The sequence below is a fragment of the Calypte anna genome, chromosome 3, assembly GCF_003957555.1.
Source record: "Calypte anna isolate BGI_N300 chromosome 3, bCalAnn1_v1.p, whole genome shotgun sequence".
NCBI lineage: Eukaryota > Metazoa > Chordata > Aves > Apodiformes > Trochilidae > Calypte > Calypte anna.
The window spans coordinates 49,610,223-49,626,288 of NC_044246.1; the positions used below are offsets into that span (position 1 = coordinate 49,610,223).

The window sequence follows — 16,066 nt, forward strand, 5'->3', positions numbered from 1 at the left end:
AGAGCGGCCGCCCATTGGGCCGCGTCCCGTTGCTTAGCAACCGAGCCCGTCACCCTCCGGCGCACGGCTCTGGCGTCATCCCTCCGCGCCGGTCTCTCGGCGAGAGGTGGTTGATGTCGCGGCATCTCCGCGCCATGGCGGAGGTGAAGGTGAAGCCGGAGGTTCCCGACCCCATGGAAATAGAGAACAGGTGCGGGGCCGGGGGGCTCCAGCGTGTGTGCTGGGGAAGGCTGCGGGGCGGGAAGCGCCCTGGCGGCGGAGAGAGGAGGGCCGTGAAGGGGCGAGTGCGCTGAAGGCCTTTGTGGGCTGGCATGGAGGCGAGGGAAGTGAACTGCGGGTTGACGGCAGAGGTGTGAGGGGAGTTAGCTGGGCACTGGTGCTGGCCGACGTCCGGGGGGTGGTCGGGAAGCAGGTTCTGGAGAAGAGGTTGCTGTTGTTGCGGGCACAGTGCTTAGGAGGCAGTGAGGGATGGAGTCAGGTTACCTTTGGCTGTCCTGGTGTCTTTTTCTTGGAAAATTTAAAAAAGGGGAATTTCAGCTGTGAGTTTTTTGTTCCTAAATGGTGTTTTATCGTTGTTTGCATTCTCTGACTAACTAGCAATTCCTTCCCATCACAACCATTTGTATAATAAAACTTTACAGGGAGCTCTGAAACCGTGTACTTAATAATGGGAGCAACATAAAAGTAAAATGAAGCCCTACGTTCAGTGTTGTCACAAAGAGCACAAGTAGTTTGTCCAAGAGTTGTAGAGGCATGTTTGTTATCACAAGTAGTAGATGCTAATTTCCTCTAACAGTTGTGACTGAGAAGGAGCCCGTGGGTACATCTTTCCTGAGCTGTTCTTTTTGTTGTCTTCTGTTTTGATTCTAATACTCTTGGAATTTGTTTTCCAACATAACATGATTTTAAACTTGCTTTTGTCTTCCTGCAGGATTATTGAGCTGTGCCATCAGTTCCCTCATGGGATCACAGACCAGGTGATTCAGAATGATATGCCTCACATGGAAGCCCAGCAGCGAGCCATGGCAATCAACAGGTTACTCTCAATGGTAGGGTTATCTCCCCTTCCTCATGCTACCAATCCAATTGGTAGCCAGTCCTGGCTGAAAGTTTTCTGGTGGTCTCTATTTGGTTAAAAAAAAAAAAAAAGAAAAAAAGAAAAAAAAAACACACACAAAAAAAACAAAAAACAAAACAAAACCACAAAAAACCCCACCTTTGCTCCTGAAGTTCAGAATTGTTCAAAGTTTGTGCAGTAAAGCTCCAAAGTGATTCTGAGGTAGCCATTCAAGTGAATGTTTTGGTGGAAAGGAAGAGCAAAATAAACAAGATCTTGGTGTCCTTCATGCAGTGGTGAAAGGAAAAATAATAGGAACTGCATAGATGTTGTGGCAAAGGAGGGGAACTATATTTATTATTTCTGGTAGCTGAATATAAATTATTTTTCCCTCTAGAGAAAAAAATATCCTTAAAAGTATGGTTTCCAGTGAGTTGAAATGCTAGCTTTCGCTTTTCTTCATTCAGTTGACATAAAATAGGATTTTTAATTTACAGTACTAGAAGGTTCTTGCCACATGCTGAAACAGTCCATTTAAAGGAAAGTAAATGCATTGTGCCCATCTCTCCTAGGGGCAACTGGACCTTCTCAGGAGCAATGCAGGTCTCCTGTACAGAATCAAAGAGTCTCAAAATGCAAGGTAAGCCTTGTGTTTGCTGGATAAATGTATTTGGAGCACAACTCTGCAACTCATGTTCAGCGTTGTTGAGAATATAGTCAGCAAAGTAATATGGATTCTGTAACAGGGATTTTGCAGAACACAACTGCTTGTTTCTGGAGGGTACACATAACTCCTCTGAGCTGATCCAGAAAACATTTTTAGGTGTAGTGGTGTCTGCTGAGCAGAGCTTGCCATGGGACTGTAGTTCTAACTTTCTAGCAGAGTTCCTGATACAAGTGACAGCGAAGTGATCTGTGCAAACATACACTAAGGTGACACCCAGGTGAAGCCCCACCTTTCTATGGGCAAACTGTGGTTCTGTGGTCTTCCTCACTGCTCAACTTGCAGCTCTCATGTTTACAACAGTTCCAGGAGGCTACTTGAACTGCCACTCATGCTCTTTGATTTATTGAAATGTACCTTCAAATCATGTCTTGTGATGCCTGCACAAATCTGAGTAAAAGATGCCTAGACATATTTCTGGAAATTAATACTTTTCAAAATTATCCCCAGTGCAGGGGTCATCCTCTCTTTCAAATGCTTTAGAAAAAGATGGCTCAAGTCAGGGTTTCTGAGACCAGTGGAAAGGCATGTCATAGAGGTCATGGGAGCATTTTACTATACTTTTGTAGATGCTCTAGAGGTAGATTAACCTAAATTTTGCTCCATGCTGTGTTTGACCTTACATAGCTGTGTTAATATGTGACTCTGCTTTCCCCATTGCTGTGACTGGTTGGGTGACTTAGTCACCTTAGTCACTTTTCTTTCATACTGTGCTCTTTTCTCATGACTGGGGCTTCTCATTGGCAAGCTTGGCTTGATCCAGAGAGGTTTAGTGTTATATTTGTCAATGTCTGCTTCATTGTGCAGGGTTTTTTCCTTTGTGCATATTTTTTTTTCATAGTACTTGTTTTCAATTTAAAACAAATCCAACTTCTTTAAAATTTTGGACCTTTCAAAAAACCCGATGTCTGTCTTATTTTACAGTAAAATGAAAGGCTCTGACAATCAAGAGAAGCTGGTTTACCAAATTATAGAAGATGCAGGCAACAAAGGTAGTTTGAATCAATTTTAACTGTGTATGGTACTAACTGTTTACTTAAGAGGCTTTTCCTTTCCTTTTAAATGCTTGCCCAGACAAGAGAGATATAAAATCTATAAAATCACATGCCAGGACTGTGGCTAATGTTCCATGTGTCCACTTTTTAAAAGCACAAGAGATTACATATTTCTGAGTTAAAATAACCTTGTCTTTAAAAGAATATTTGGAATATGGATTCAGAGTTATCTATGGGACTGTTAAGATGAGGAATCTGCAGAACACTGAGTACTTAGAAGAACATGTTATATTTCTGTTTGGTTTAGCAGGTGTACTGCCAGCAGAAACTGCTGGTAACCAGGCCTTCTCAGCAGTTGCTGCACACTGTGATTGAGAGATGGCAGGTAGAACTGACTCTCATGTCTCTGTTGACACAAACACAAGTGATGAAAAAGTACAAGAAGATTTCTCTGATGTATTGATGTTGGCTGTGAAACCAGGTCCACTTGTAAGAGCTCTTAGATGAGAGGAAAAGGACAGAAGTGCAGTGTGGTGGTTGTATGCATTTCAGTTGTCTGGTTTTTCGTGTTCCATCCCCTTCTGTCCCTTCCCTTCCTTTTGCCAGGAGTGCTGGGATCAAGGATGCATTATGTGCTTGGCAAGTGAGTTAGGCAGTGCTGTGATATGACTTGTTTTGTGATTATGTACAGAAACAAATGGTTCTTCCATTAATTTCTGTTCACTTCTCCAATTTTAAACAGGTATTTGGAGCAGGGACATTAGGTACAAAAGTAATTTGCCTCTAACAGAGATCAACAAGATATTGAAAAACTTGGAAAGCAAGAAACTAATTAAAGCAGTTAAATCTGTGGCAGTGAGTATTTTATGACTTTTTTGGTGACAATTTCAAACATTTGCTGCATGCTGTGTATGTTTGAACAAGGGACTGGGAGCAGAGAAACCTCATTTCACCTACAAATTTCTCACTGACTGCACCAGTGTTTGACTCCCTGTCTGTAGTATGCAAGTTTGAGGTGCAACAGATAGGAGAGGCTTTAATATTTATTAAATAATCAATGTACTATATTTAATTATTCAGTACAACACTATTGATTTACAGTTCTGTCAGTCATCCCACTATTAATTACACACCATTACTATTAAACTGTAGTTTTAATCCTCTGCATTCTTTATTGCACACAACTGTTGTAGTTCTGTTACCCTTCACAAAACTCTGACACTGCCCACTACTAGGCTGCACCTCTGTCACCATTTTCTTTGTGCTTTCATAATTGGTCTTTAGAACATAAATCGGGGGGAGAGTCTGGTGGGTTTCCTTCAGCATCCCAGTGGGCCTGGCTCCACAGGCCAATGTCTCTGCTGTCTGTACACATCTGAGCTTCTCCTGTCTGCAAATCCTGCCCTCACTTGTTCTCTGATTTATTTATTTTTGTGCTGTATTATACTTTCTTAACTATCTTTTCCACCACCCTTTTCTCCTTTGTCCACTCACTACCACTCCAGATGAGCAACCTGCTTGTAATTACTTCTTGTCCCAGTTCTGCTGTATGACAATTTGGTGTTACTGCTACTGAAGCAATGTCAGCCTTTTATGTGGCACCAGGGATAATGCTTACCTATCTGCAAGTGGCCTTGCAAGTTTCTTCTCCCGCAGAGACTGTGAAACTCCCTTCAGTTATCTGGTTCATACAGGACCGGTATTGTTTATTTTAAACAATTTTTGAAGCCATTTGATTGTTTTAGTCTTGGTTCCTCTACTTTGTTCCAGTTACTAAAGTACTTATCATCTGTGCAAACAGTCCATGTACCAGAGTAGGGCTTATCCTTTTCCATGCTCTTTTTCACGCTGTTGCAATGCTTACGCCATGCCATGCTCTCCCTTGTGGGTTTAATTGCAAACTGACAGCACGTGCTTTGGAGATTTTTCTGCTTTGCAGCAGATTCTGCTTTGTTGCAGAGCCTGGTACACTGGGAAGCCTACTTGTTTGTCAGCCTTGGAAGTTCTATGTTGTGTGCCTTTCTTATGTGCCAGTCTCATTTGCACCATGGAAGCAATGCTTTGGCTTGCATGTGTGCATTGTTGGGAGGAAGGGAGGGGCAAGAGGGGAGTGAGAGGTGAGGGTAACTTCCTTAAAGAAAATGGAGATAAAGAACTTGGACATAGAGAAGCAGTAGCTTTTTCATGTTCTTATCCTATGAAGAGAGGCTGAGGGAGCTGGGGCTGTTCAGCCTGGAGAAGAGGAGGCTCAGAGGAGACCTCATCACTCTCTACAACTCCCTGAAAGGAGGGTGTAGCCAGGTGGGGGTTGGTCTCTTTTCCCAGGCAACTCTCAGCAAGAGAAGAGGGCACGGTCTTAAGTTGTGCCGGAGAAGGTTTAGGTTGGACATTAGAAAGAATTTCTTTACCAAGAGGGTGATCAGGCATTGGAATGGGCTGCCCAGGGAAGTAGTGGATTCTTCATCCCTGGAGATATTTAAAAAGAGGCTGGATGTGGCACTCAGTGCCATGGTCTGGTAACTGTGGCTGTAGTGGATCAAGGGTTGGACTCGATGATCTCTGAGGTCCCTTCCAACCCAGTCGATTCTATGATTCTATTCTATTCTATGATCATCCTGGCATGATCCTGGCTTCATCTATTCATAGAGGGGACATAATGCTGCTAAAATTGGTTCAGTAGATGACCATTGCCCTTTGACTGCAAATACCAGGAGTGATACAGCATTCCCATTCATCCCATCTAGGTGTGGCAGTAAGGAGTGGGCTTGCAAGGGCTAACTTTAGCTGTGGGGTTTAATCATTTGGGGTCCTCCTGTCATCAGTCTGTGACTGAATCCTTCAGAAACAGTTGTTGAGAGCTTCTCTGTTAAGTTTCTTTGCTGTCTCCTGAAAACACTTGCCTGCCCTGCTTCAGCTGTGGATGGAGATTAGAGTAGATGGCCTAAAATTAAATTCCCGTGTCTTCCTCAGTGAGGTTTATATTGTGTGCACATTGTTATCAGGAGACTCTCTTCTAACACTGTTATAAAATAATTAGAAATCTAAATGTATCAATCTTCTCTTTATCTCCATGTTACCTGAGGATCCCACATGTTAAGGATAGCTCGTGTCAGCTGGATTGCAGTGCCCTAGGTTTTTGGACTAATAAACCTTTTTGGAGCGATAAATCTCTTTTGCAGATATCTTTCTAAATCTTTCTTTCTTATGTAAGATTTTCAGCTTTTAAGAGCTGTGCATTTTTTTTTCCTAACAGGCATCCAAGAAGAAGGTGTATATGCTATATAATCTGCAGCCTGACCGGTCAGTGACTGGTGGGGCTTGGTACAGTGACCAAGACTTTGAGTCTGAATTTGTGGAGGTGTTAAATCAACAGTGTTTTAAGTTTCTTCAGAGTAAGGTGAGTGCCACTACTAGTGTCACGTTCCATTTGTTTTGTGCAAGTAATTATTTTCTTTATAAATCTGTGACAATCAAGGCTTGAGTTTTGCATGAATGTTGGTCATTATAATTAAATTGGCAAATCTGTACTGGGTTGTGTTTTTCGCAGCAGGTGAAGGTTTTGCATGTTTTCGCACCTACAGGGAAGCCTTCTGTCTTCAAGGTCCAATAACAACATAGACAGCAAAGAACACAAAACTGAAAAATCTAGCAAAAGTCACTACTTTCCCTGCAGAGCTTCTGATTTCTGAGACAGTGGAAGGTACTAGTCTGTCAGCTCTGCCTGGAAGACAATTTTCTCCAGTATAACAGCAGGAGAAGCCTGCTTGCTGTTAAAGAAGTCCTATGCATATTTGCGTAATTTCTCTGTTTCATTAAAATGTATGTTAACTGGCACTAGGTACAGCAGAAACTTCCTTTTTGTCAAAAAAACACCAGATGTTGATACTCATTCATATTAATCTAAATATCTATGTAAATCATGTGTCAAACCTTGACAGTGTCCTGTTAAGTTTAAAATTGTGTTTGGTCATGCACTGCATTGTGTCATATGCGTGATTCTTAAGGACATAGCCTTTAAGGCTAAATAAAAAACAAGTCCCAGAAATTATTCTAAATCAACTTTTTTACTTCAGTCTGTCTGAAAATGAGCCACAAAAGATGCTCTTGTCATCTTTGCTTTTTCTCAGGCAGAAGCAGCTCGAGAGACCAAGCAGAACCCCATGATACAGAGGAACAGCTCATTTGCCTCATCCCATGAGGTGTGGAAATACATCTGTGAACTAGGCATCAGTAAGGTCAGAATAAATTCATCTTACTCTCCCAAAATTCTCAGTGCATTAATAGCTGATTTATTTCTTTTTGAGGAGCGTCATTGGTGTTGCATGGGATTCCAGGGCAGTTTGTACATGTGGATTTTCAAAGGCATATAAAAGAATTAGCATTCACATACTTTTTGATGGCAACTGGAATGCGTTTTGCTTTAACAGTCTCTACCAGTTTATATTTCATAATTTCTCTGAAGTTTGCCTATGCACTTCAAGCAGTTTTAGAGGAGAAAAAACGCCTGCCATTATTGGTGTGTCTTCAGTTGTCTGTCTTTTTCTTCTTTCATACTTTCTTTTCTGTAAAATTTAAATGTATTGTACTAGGATGAAGTAGACACTTGTGGTGCATAGGGAAATTCGTTTTGGTAAGACAAGGCTCATGTTACCCAAAAGTGCTTGGGAGGCAGGAGGTACTGATATTTTCTTTTCTTTTGCATAGCCACATAAAGCGCCCAGTGAGAGTGGTGCCTTTATCTGGGCTTGGTTAGAATTTGTTATGCATGGTGTTCACTCATTCCCTTCTTGCAGGACTTACTGGCATGCATCTTTCCTAATATTTATTTTACAAATTGATTCTTAGGTAGAGCTGTCAATGGAAGACATTGAAACCATTTTAAATACATTAATATATGATGGAAAAGTGGAGATGACCATTATTGCTGCAAAGGAAGGGACAGTAGGCAGTGTGGATGGACAGATGAAGTTGTACAGAGCTGTTAGTGCTCTCATACAACCTACTGGATTAGTCAGGACGCCCTGTGGACTCTGCCCTGTAAGTAACTAATTCTGTATATGAACAGGCAGGTGCATGCAAATTTAGAATGCGTTCATGCAAATGACCAGCTGGCATGTTGCACAGTTAGCCCATGAGTGATCCTCATGTCTTTTTTAAACCAACCACTATGGACTGTTGTCCATGATGACTTAGCTATGGTGAAGGAGGCAGGTTCTTTAGTTTAGACCAGGGTATTTCCCACTTACATGTTTGGGGTTTTTTCTGTGCTGTATGTGAAAGGGTGGTATCAAGTGAAGCATGTTCCAAATTATATTTTCTGATCTCAAGTTTCCCTGTTTATATTTATTAACAGGCTAATTTGTCTCTGTCTAGCTTTTGGTCACTCCTGCTTGGAGTAAAACTTTCTAGAGTGTCTATTTGCATCTTTTGCTACAGTGGGGTCTGTTGTGCTCACATTACATTTCAGCAGAGCCTGCACTGGACTTGCTAGATTTTGGCCCATGTTATACTGCTGCTTTTCTGTTGGGGAGGATCAGGAAACATGAGAGCATGTTACTTCCAGTTAGATAATGCATGCTGTATGTAATTATTGACAGACGGTTTTCTTTTGCAGGTTTTTGATGATTGCCATGAAGGTGGTGAGATTTCTCCATCAAACTGTATTTATATGACAGAATGGCTGGAATTCTAAAGTAAAAGAAAACTGTAAACTCGATTCGTGCTTCACAGCCAATGTCACAAAGCACCTTGCTTTTTTAAGGGTGAAATTTGTGAGTGGCTTCAGGATATGGAGGGACTTTCTTTTGGTAAAACATAAAGCAGCAACATGTGTTGCGTCAGCAGTCCTGTAATAGGACTGGAAATCAAGTCACCACTGAAGATCAAGGCTGAAGTGGAAATGTAGATCCATTCCTGTACAAAAAGTTGGTTGTGTGAACAAGAAAACTGCCATAGTACAGCTGGGTAGTGATGCATTGTTTCCAAGGGTTGTGTTGAGTACTCCGGAAGTGCTTATTCTGAATGAATGAAAATAAGTCATTAGCTGATCAGAAAAATTTGCTAATGAGTATTGCCAAGAATGAGTTCCAAAAGTTTGCTTTCATATTAAAGCTACTGGTGGGTGTCTAAGTCCTAAGGCTGACCCTTTTTTCTCCCTTGATAGCTACCATCTAATTGAAGACTAGGAATCTGATGTGGGAGAGATCCCAAATATGTCATACAAAACTCACTGATTCTTTATTATCTTTGTAAGTGACTAATTTATCATTAAAACCTTGATTTTTCTCATAAATGTTTGTGCTTAATTTCCTCCATTGCTGCCTCTGCCTGCTGATATATTTGTTGTATTTATTCCTTCATCTGACAGCTACAAGATCATAATCAAATCTGTGTTGGTGTGTTCTGGCAGCTGCATCACGTACATGGATATGTCAGCGGAAATTCTGGGTAAAAGTATTCTGGGAAGATGTGTTTTCCAGAATAGAAAGAGTTCCTCTGGCCTGATGGTACCGGGGAGATTTTGATAGATTATCTGAATACCTTCAGTGTTGAAAAAGCTGCTGATGACAGTTGTTTGTACATAAATATAGCCTTTGGCCTTGGTCTGTGAGCTGAAAAAGGCACGATGCTAGCACATCATTGAAAAGCCCAATCTTATCTTCCTGTGATGTGGAGCCAGTTTGTGTTTCTTTCACATGTGACCTCTCTGCCTCCTTCTCTGTGTGACTCGACTGATGAATTGGCAAGAACACACATACTGTGGTGGTATTTTAAGCCTCATGCCTTGGTTACACTGGGCCACGGACCTTGAGAGAGCTGTGTCTAGTTTTCTCCTGCTATCAACGTCCATCTGGCAGTATCAGAGTATTCCCAGTATCACTTGGGAGTTAGTCCTTTTTTTTTGTCCCCACCATTTTATGCTGATTACCTCTTCCTTAACCTATGGTCATATTCTAGGGGAAAAAAAAATTATTTCATTTTTCATAAATGAGAATACTGTGTGTATGGGGTACAGTCATCTCTCCATCATACAGCATGACAGAGCTGGAATGAATAATAGCAGATGAGGCAGTGTAGACACAAGAACTGCAGAGACAGTCTGGTCCCAGTACAGCTTGCTACCTGTGGCTTAGCCTTGCATCCAGGCTAGATCTCTACACAATACTCATTACCTTCATCATAGCCTCCCAGCACTGGGAAGTGATTAGCACATAAAGTGCAGCACTGGACCTATTTCATCTAGCTATTTTCAAAATTCCCTGTCAGAAAATAAGCCCTGGATGCTGTGTTGGGAGGGCAATGGTCAAGCACTCTACAATGGCGTTATCAGCATGCAATGTAATCTGACCACGAGTGGTAAACAGTGGGCTAACCTTTTGGAAGATAGCTTAGCTAACAAGGTAGGAGACTTCACAGCAGCCGTTTCAATACTGTTTCACACCTTCTAAAAGAAGTCACAGAACCACAGAATTATTGAGGCCAGAAAAGACCTGAGATCATTAAGTCCAGCCTATGATCTAACACAACCACACTGGTGAGACCATGGCACTAAGTGCTACATCCAGCCTCTCCTTAAACACATCCAGGGACTGTGCCTCCACCACTTCCCTGGGTAGTCCAGTCCAATACCTGATCACCCTCTCTGTGAGGAAGTGCTTTTTCATCTCCAACCTAAACCTTCCCTAGGGCAGCTTCAGTCCATGCCCTCTCATCCTGTCACTGGTTGCCTGGGAGAAGAGTCCAACCACCACCTGATTACAACCTCTCTTCAGGTAGTTGTAGAGACTGGTATGGTCTCCCCTGAGTCTCCTGCAGGCTAAACAACCCCAGCACCCTCAGCTTCTCCTCGTAAGTCTTTCCCTCTAGTCCCTTCACAGCCTCGTTGCTCTCCTCTGGACCTGCTCCAGCACCTCAGTACCTTTCTTGAAGTGAGGTGTCCAGAACTGGACATGGTACTCGAGGTGAGGCCTCACCAGTGCTGAGTACAGGGGGAGAATTACATCCCTAGTCCTACTGGTGACGCTCATCATGGTACAAGCCATTATACCATTGGCCTTCTGGGCCACCTGGGCACACTGCTGGCTCATGTTCAATTGGTTGTCAGCCAGTAATCTCAGGTCCATTTCTGCTGGGCCACTCTCCAGCCACTCTTCCCCTGGTCTGTAGTGCTGCACGAGGTTATTGTGGCCACAGTATAGGACCCTGCACTTCATCTTATTGAACTTCTTACCAATGGCCTTGGCCCATCAACCCAGCCTGTCTGGGTGCCTCTGCAACATCTTCCTACCCTCTGGCAAAATGACATTCCCTCCTAGTTTGGAGTCATCTACAAATTTACAATCTAGTCTTAAAGGGTTCATCTCCTGCTGGATTCTCATTTTCCTACTTATAGCATGGGTTGTGGGCAGAAGGCTTATGGTGGTAAGTCTTGCACAAATATGAAAAAAGTATGGTTCCTGTCCCATCCAGGGAGTGTATTGCTGCCCTCCTCCAAACAAACTGTTCCTTGTCTGGGACCAGCTAGGTATGCTGTCTCCACTAGAGCAAACAACTAGTTCAGATAAGCTGGCATGATTGTGGAAGGAGTTTGTATTAACTAGTGTGAGCACCCACAGCTCCCTTTTTCTTTTGTGGCAGTGTTGTCTCCAGGTGACAGGGCTGCATATCTCTGTTGAGGCAGAAGAGCTCTTACAAAAGAGGTGTGGGGGGTGAAATGATCAGATGTTTGTTCTTTCTCTGTACCCTTTAGCACACTGAAGCCAGAAGAAAGGCTGCTGGATTGACTGGAGCTTCACTTAACCCCAGCTGCAGACATCCCTTAGGCAGCCAAAGGTAATCTCACAGAGGTGTGGGGCTGGGGTTGCCTTTGTTTTCCTGCTTCAAAGAGGACCTGACACAATGGGGTCCTGAATCCTGCTGCTGCTGCAGAGATAATGTGTTTGTGCTCTACTGCAGCTCCAAGATAGCTTTCAGGGAAACATGACATTCAGGTATGTCACTTCATGCACTATGTCACCATATTCACTGGTAATAAAAAGGAGAGTTTGTAATCAGTGAACAGCTTTATGAAACACAGAGCTGGTTTATTAAGCTCTTCAAATTCTGTCTCATTTGTATTGGATTTATCTGTTTTAGGTGACCCTTGTGGTCTCTGAAGCTTCTTAGCTGTAACAAGACTTCTCAAATTTGGAAAAAAATATGCCTATAGAGGAAAGGCATAAAAAAAACCCTTCCCTATCTGTAAAATAGCAATCTGCCTGGTCTATTTCTAAATTAATTAGAGGAATGATCTTGCTGTCACTCTGGTTATTCCTGAGCCTGGCTAATCTATCAGCCTGTTAATTTTTAAAAAAGGAAGTTAATGCTAAAAGTTAACATTAATAGTTTAGTCTTTTTTTTTTATCTCCCTGACTTCCTTGAGTCTTCTACCTGGCAAAGCTGTGCCCTTTACAAAAATGGTGTGAAGTGTAATGTTTTGAGGAAGTTACAATACTATTCCCCAGTACTGAATATTAGAAGACTTATGTGTAGAAGGCTGAGAGTTAGTCAGCCCTCAAAATATGGATGACCACCTGGAAGCATGATCCACTCATTTCTTGACACAAGCCTCATACAAGAGGTTCACAAGGGACCTTCTGGATGGGAGAGCTCATGTAACTGACTGCACAATCACTACTGGAGAGTGGTCACACCCAAATGCCATTTTCATGGGGAATCAAGTACGAGATTGCTCTTTATTTCCAAGAGAAATATTAACTATAGTACCAGATTAACTATAGTACCAGGCTGTATTGTGAACTGAGGGAGTAGAGCGGGCAGGTGCTGTTTAACATGTCTAGCCCTTGCAATCCAAAGTTTAAAACATTACTAATGGGAAACTTGAAGCTCTGATCATGGAAACATTTACCTCGTGGCTGAGGGGCTGTTTTTCCTGGTTTTTTTTTTTTGTTTTTTTTTTTTTTTTTTTTTTTTTTAAATCTCATGATAACTCTCTCCCCTGTTGGCTGTGTTAAGCATGATGATTTTTCATCTGATGTTGTTCAAGTGCCATCCTCTGTCTCGTTCTGGTATGGCTAGCCAAGCTCTCAAGACAGAAAAGAGGAAGCTCTTGAACATTATCTGGTTTCCTGTTTTGCCTCCCTGTGCAGAGCAGCTTTTGGGAAGAAACAACAATGAGTGGGAACAGCCACATCTCCTATTGCTGCCAAACACTTCACATTTTGAAACAGGGTATGGACATCTTGGAAAGGATTGTCACCTTTCTCTTTCACTTCATGTGGCTGGGACTGTCTCATTTCGTCTCTAAGAAACAGGTAGCCAGGCCCTGAGCTGTGCTGAGCGCAGCTTTGCCTGCAAGCCTGGAGGGGACAAAAAAAAGGTACTGTGAGAAACTCCATGAGTGGTGTACAAGTTCTTGTTGAAAATGTTCATTTCCTACCTGAGAAAGTTAATTATCACACTTTTCACACTCTTTTTCATACTTCTCAGAAGATCCTGGGGGAAGTGGGGAGGGAGGGGGAAGTAGAGCTCAAAGCATTCTCCTATTTTGGTTATTAGACATAAAACATGTTGAGGCTTATGAATGTAGCCTGAGTTTTTCCCCTTCTATCACTTTTTGACCAAGACTGTGATTCTTCCAGGAAAACAGAATGAGAAAGCTTTTTTAGGATTTTGCTACTCTTGAAAACTCACAATAGTTGCTCAATGTTTTAATTTGCCTAATGCTATCAGAGTGCGCGCAGCATGGTCTTGAAGCCCTGCATCCCAGTAAGGCATTGTGCTTTTCTCTTGAGACATGGTAATGTGAGGAAGATTTAAAATAAAGGATAAACTAGCAATTCCAGAAAAGCAGAGTTGTTTTGCCTCTTACTGATGTTGCTAGGAGAGCCAGGCCTGTCTCTGAAAACATTAACAATAGGACATTAACAAAATGGAACCCTAACCCACAGCACCAACAACAATTGCACTGCGGGTTTGCTGAGTACCTAAAACCTCAAACATTCGACACCACTTCTCCCACCTTTGGCAACTCTCCCACTGTTGCGCAATTTGGCTCCCAAATTCCACATAGATGGGCCTGGCTCCCAAATGCCAAGAGTGACCACTGAAAGGAGCCACGGGCCCTCTCCCTCCCATGGAACCCTACCCACAGCACCATGAACAATTGAGCTACGGATTTTCATTAGTGCATAAAACCACAAATGTTTGACACCACCCCACCTCCCTCAGCCGCTCTCCTACTGTTGCGCAATTCACCTCCAAAATCCCAAGGAAATGGGCCCGGCACCAATATGCAAAGAGTGACCACTGAAACCACCTGCTGTCCATAACCATCCCATGAAACCACCAAAGAACAATTGGGCTAAGGATTTGCTTTAGTACCTAAAACCTCAAATGTTTGATACCCCTCCCCTCCCTTAGTTGCTCTCCCACTGTTGCACAATTTGGCTCCAAAATTCTAAGCAAATGGGCCTGGCTCCCAATTGCAAGGAGTGACCACTGAAAACTGCTGGCCCTCACCCTCTCATGGAACCCTGCAACAGCACCACCAACAATCGGGCTAAGGATTTGCTCTAGTACCTAAAACCTCAAACGTTCGACCCCTCGGTCTCCCACTGTTGTGCAATTCAGCTCCAAAATTCCATGTAAATGGGCTTGGCTTCCAAATGCAAAGAGTGACCACTGAAAGAACCCAATTGCCCTCACCCTCCAATGGAACATTACCAACAGCACCACCAGCAATTGGGTTATGGGTTTGGTTTGGTACCTAAAACCTCAAATGTTCGATACCCCCTCACTCGCCAGCTCTCACACTGTTGGGCAGTTTGCCTCCAAAATTCCAAGCAAATGGAACAACTCGAATTTTGGAGGCAAATTATGCAACCGTAGTAGAGCGGCCAAAGGAGGGGTGAGTGTCGAACGTTTGAGGTTTTGGTACTAAAGCAAACTCGTAGCCTGGTTGCTGGTGGTGCTGTGGGTAGCGTTTCATGGGAAAGTGAGGGCCAGCAGCACTTTTCAGTGGTCACTCCTTGCATTAGGGAGCAAGGCCCATTTTCTCGCAATTTTGGAGCCTAATTCCACAAAAGTGGGAAAGCTGTCAAGGGATTGAACATTTGAGGTTCCCATAGCCCGATCGTTGTTGGTGCTGTGGATAGTATTCCATGGGAGGGTGAGGGCCAGCAGGAGTTTTTGGTGGTCACTCTTTGTGTTTTGGGAACTAGGCCCATTTACATGGAAGTTTGGAGGCAAATTCCACAATAGTGGGAGAACGACTGAGGAGTGGAACATTTGAGTTATTAGAAATTAAAGCAATTCCATAGTCAGATTGTTGGTAGTTTTTTGGATAGGGTTCCATGAAAGGGAATGGGGAGTGGGTACTCTCCATGGGAGAGTGGGAGACTGAGTGACTGGGGAGTTGAACGTTTGAGATTTCAGGTAGTAAAGAAAATCTGTAGCCTGATTATTGGCAGTGCTGTGGGGAGTGATTCCCTGAGAGGATGAGGGCCTGCAGGAGTTTCCACTGGTCACTCTTTGTGTTTGGGAGCCAGGCCAGCTTGCTTCTAATTTTGGAGCCCAATTCCACAACAGTGGGAGAGTGGCTGAGGGAAGGGGCTGGTATTGAACATTTGAGGTTATAGGTACTAAAGAAAACCCATAGCCTTATTGTTGTTTGTGCTGTGGGTAGGCTTCCATGGCAGGGTGAGGGCCAGCAGGAGGGTTCAGTGGTCACTCTTTGTGTCTGAGAGCAAGGTCCATTTGCCTGGAATTTTGAAGCTGAATTCCACAGTAGTAGTAGAGCAGTCTAGTGGTTGAACTTTTGAGTTTTTAGGTACTAAATAAAACCCATTGCCTGATTGGTGGTGGTGCTGTGGGTGGGGTTCCATGAGAGGATGAGGTCCAGCAAAAGTTTTCATTAGTCACTCTTTGTGTTTGGGAGCCAGGCCTGTTTGCTTCTAATTGTGGACCCCTATTCCACTACAGTGGGAGAGTGGCTGAGGGAAAGGGGGAGTGTGTTGAACATTTGAGGTTTTTGGTACGAAAGCAAGCTTGTAGCTCAATTGTTGGTGGTGCGTTTAGTAGGGTTCCATGAGAAGGTGATGGCAAGCAATAGTTTCTGATGGTCACTCTTTGCGTCTGGGAGCCAGGCCTGTTTGATTCTAATTTTGGAGTCCAATTCCGCAACAGTGGGAGAGACGCTGAGGGAGAGGGCTGGTGTTGAACATTTGAGGTTTTACGTACTAATAAAATCCAGTAGGCCAATTTTCGGTAGAGTTGTGGGAAGGCTTCCAC

At 43.2% G+C, this 16,066-nt stretch overlaps 1 protein-coding gene across 1 annotated transcript; it reads left to right on the forward strand.

The window, feature by feature from the left end:
• Window positions 1–83: 83 nt before the first annotated feature.
• Window positions 84–9,061, forward strand: POLR3F (RNA polymerase III subunit F). Its single transcript, XM_008493268.2, has 9 exons — window positions 84–190; window positions 932–1,049; window positions 1,630–1,697; window positions 2,706–2,773; window positions 3,519–3,631; window positions 6,030–6,173; window positions 6,904–7,011; window positions 7,622–7,813; window positions 8,391–9,061. The coding sequence occupies exons 1-9, from the start codon at window positions 114–116 to the stop codon at window positions 8,466–8,468; spliced, it is 966 nt and encodes a 321-aa protein (XP_008491490.2). The 5' UTR covers window positions 84–113; the 3' UTR covers window positions 8,469–9,061.
• The last annotated feature ends 7,005 nt before the right edge of the window (window positions 9,062–16,066 follow it).

Coding starts and splice junctions, on each gene's coding strand:
- POLR3F (XM_008493268.2), top strand. CDS start 114: ATGTCGCGGCATCTCCGCGCCATGGCGGAGGTGAAGGTGAAGCCGGAG. Junction 1,050..1,629: donor TCAACAGGTTACTCTCAATG/GTAGGGTTATCT, acceptor CATCTCTCCTAG/GGGCAACTGGACCTTCTCAG. Junction 6,174..6,903: donor TTAAGTTTCTTCAGAGTAAG/GTGAGTGCCACT, acceptor GCTTTTTCTCAG/GCAGAAGCAGCTCGAGAGAC.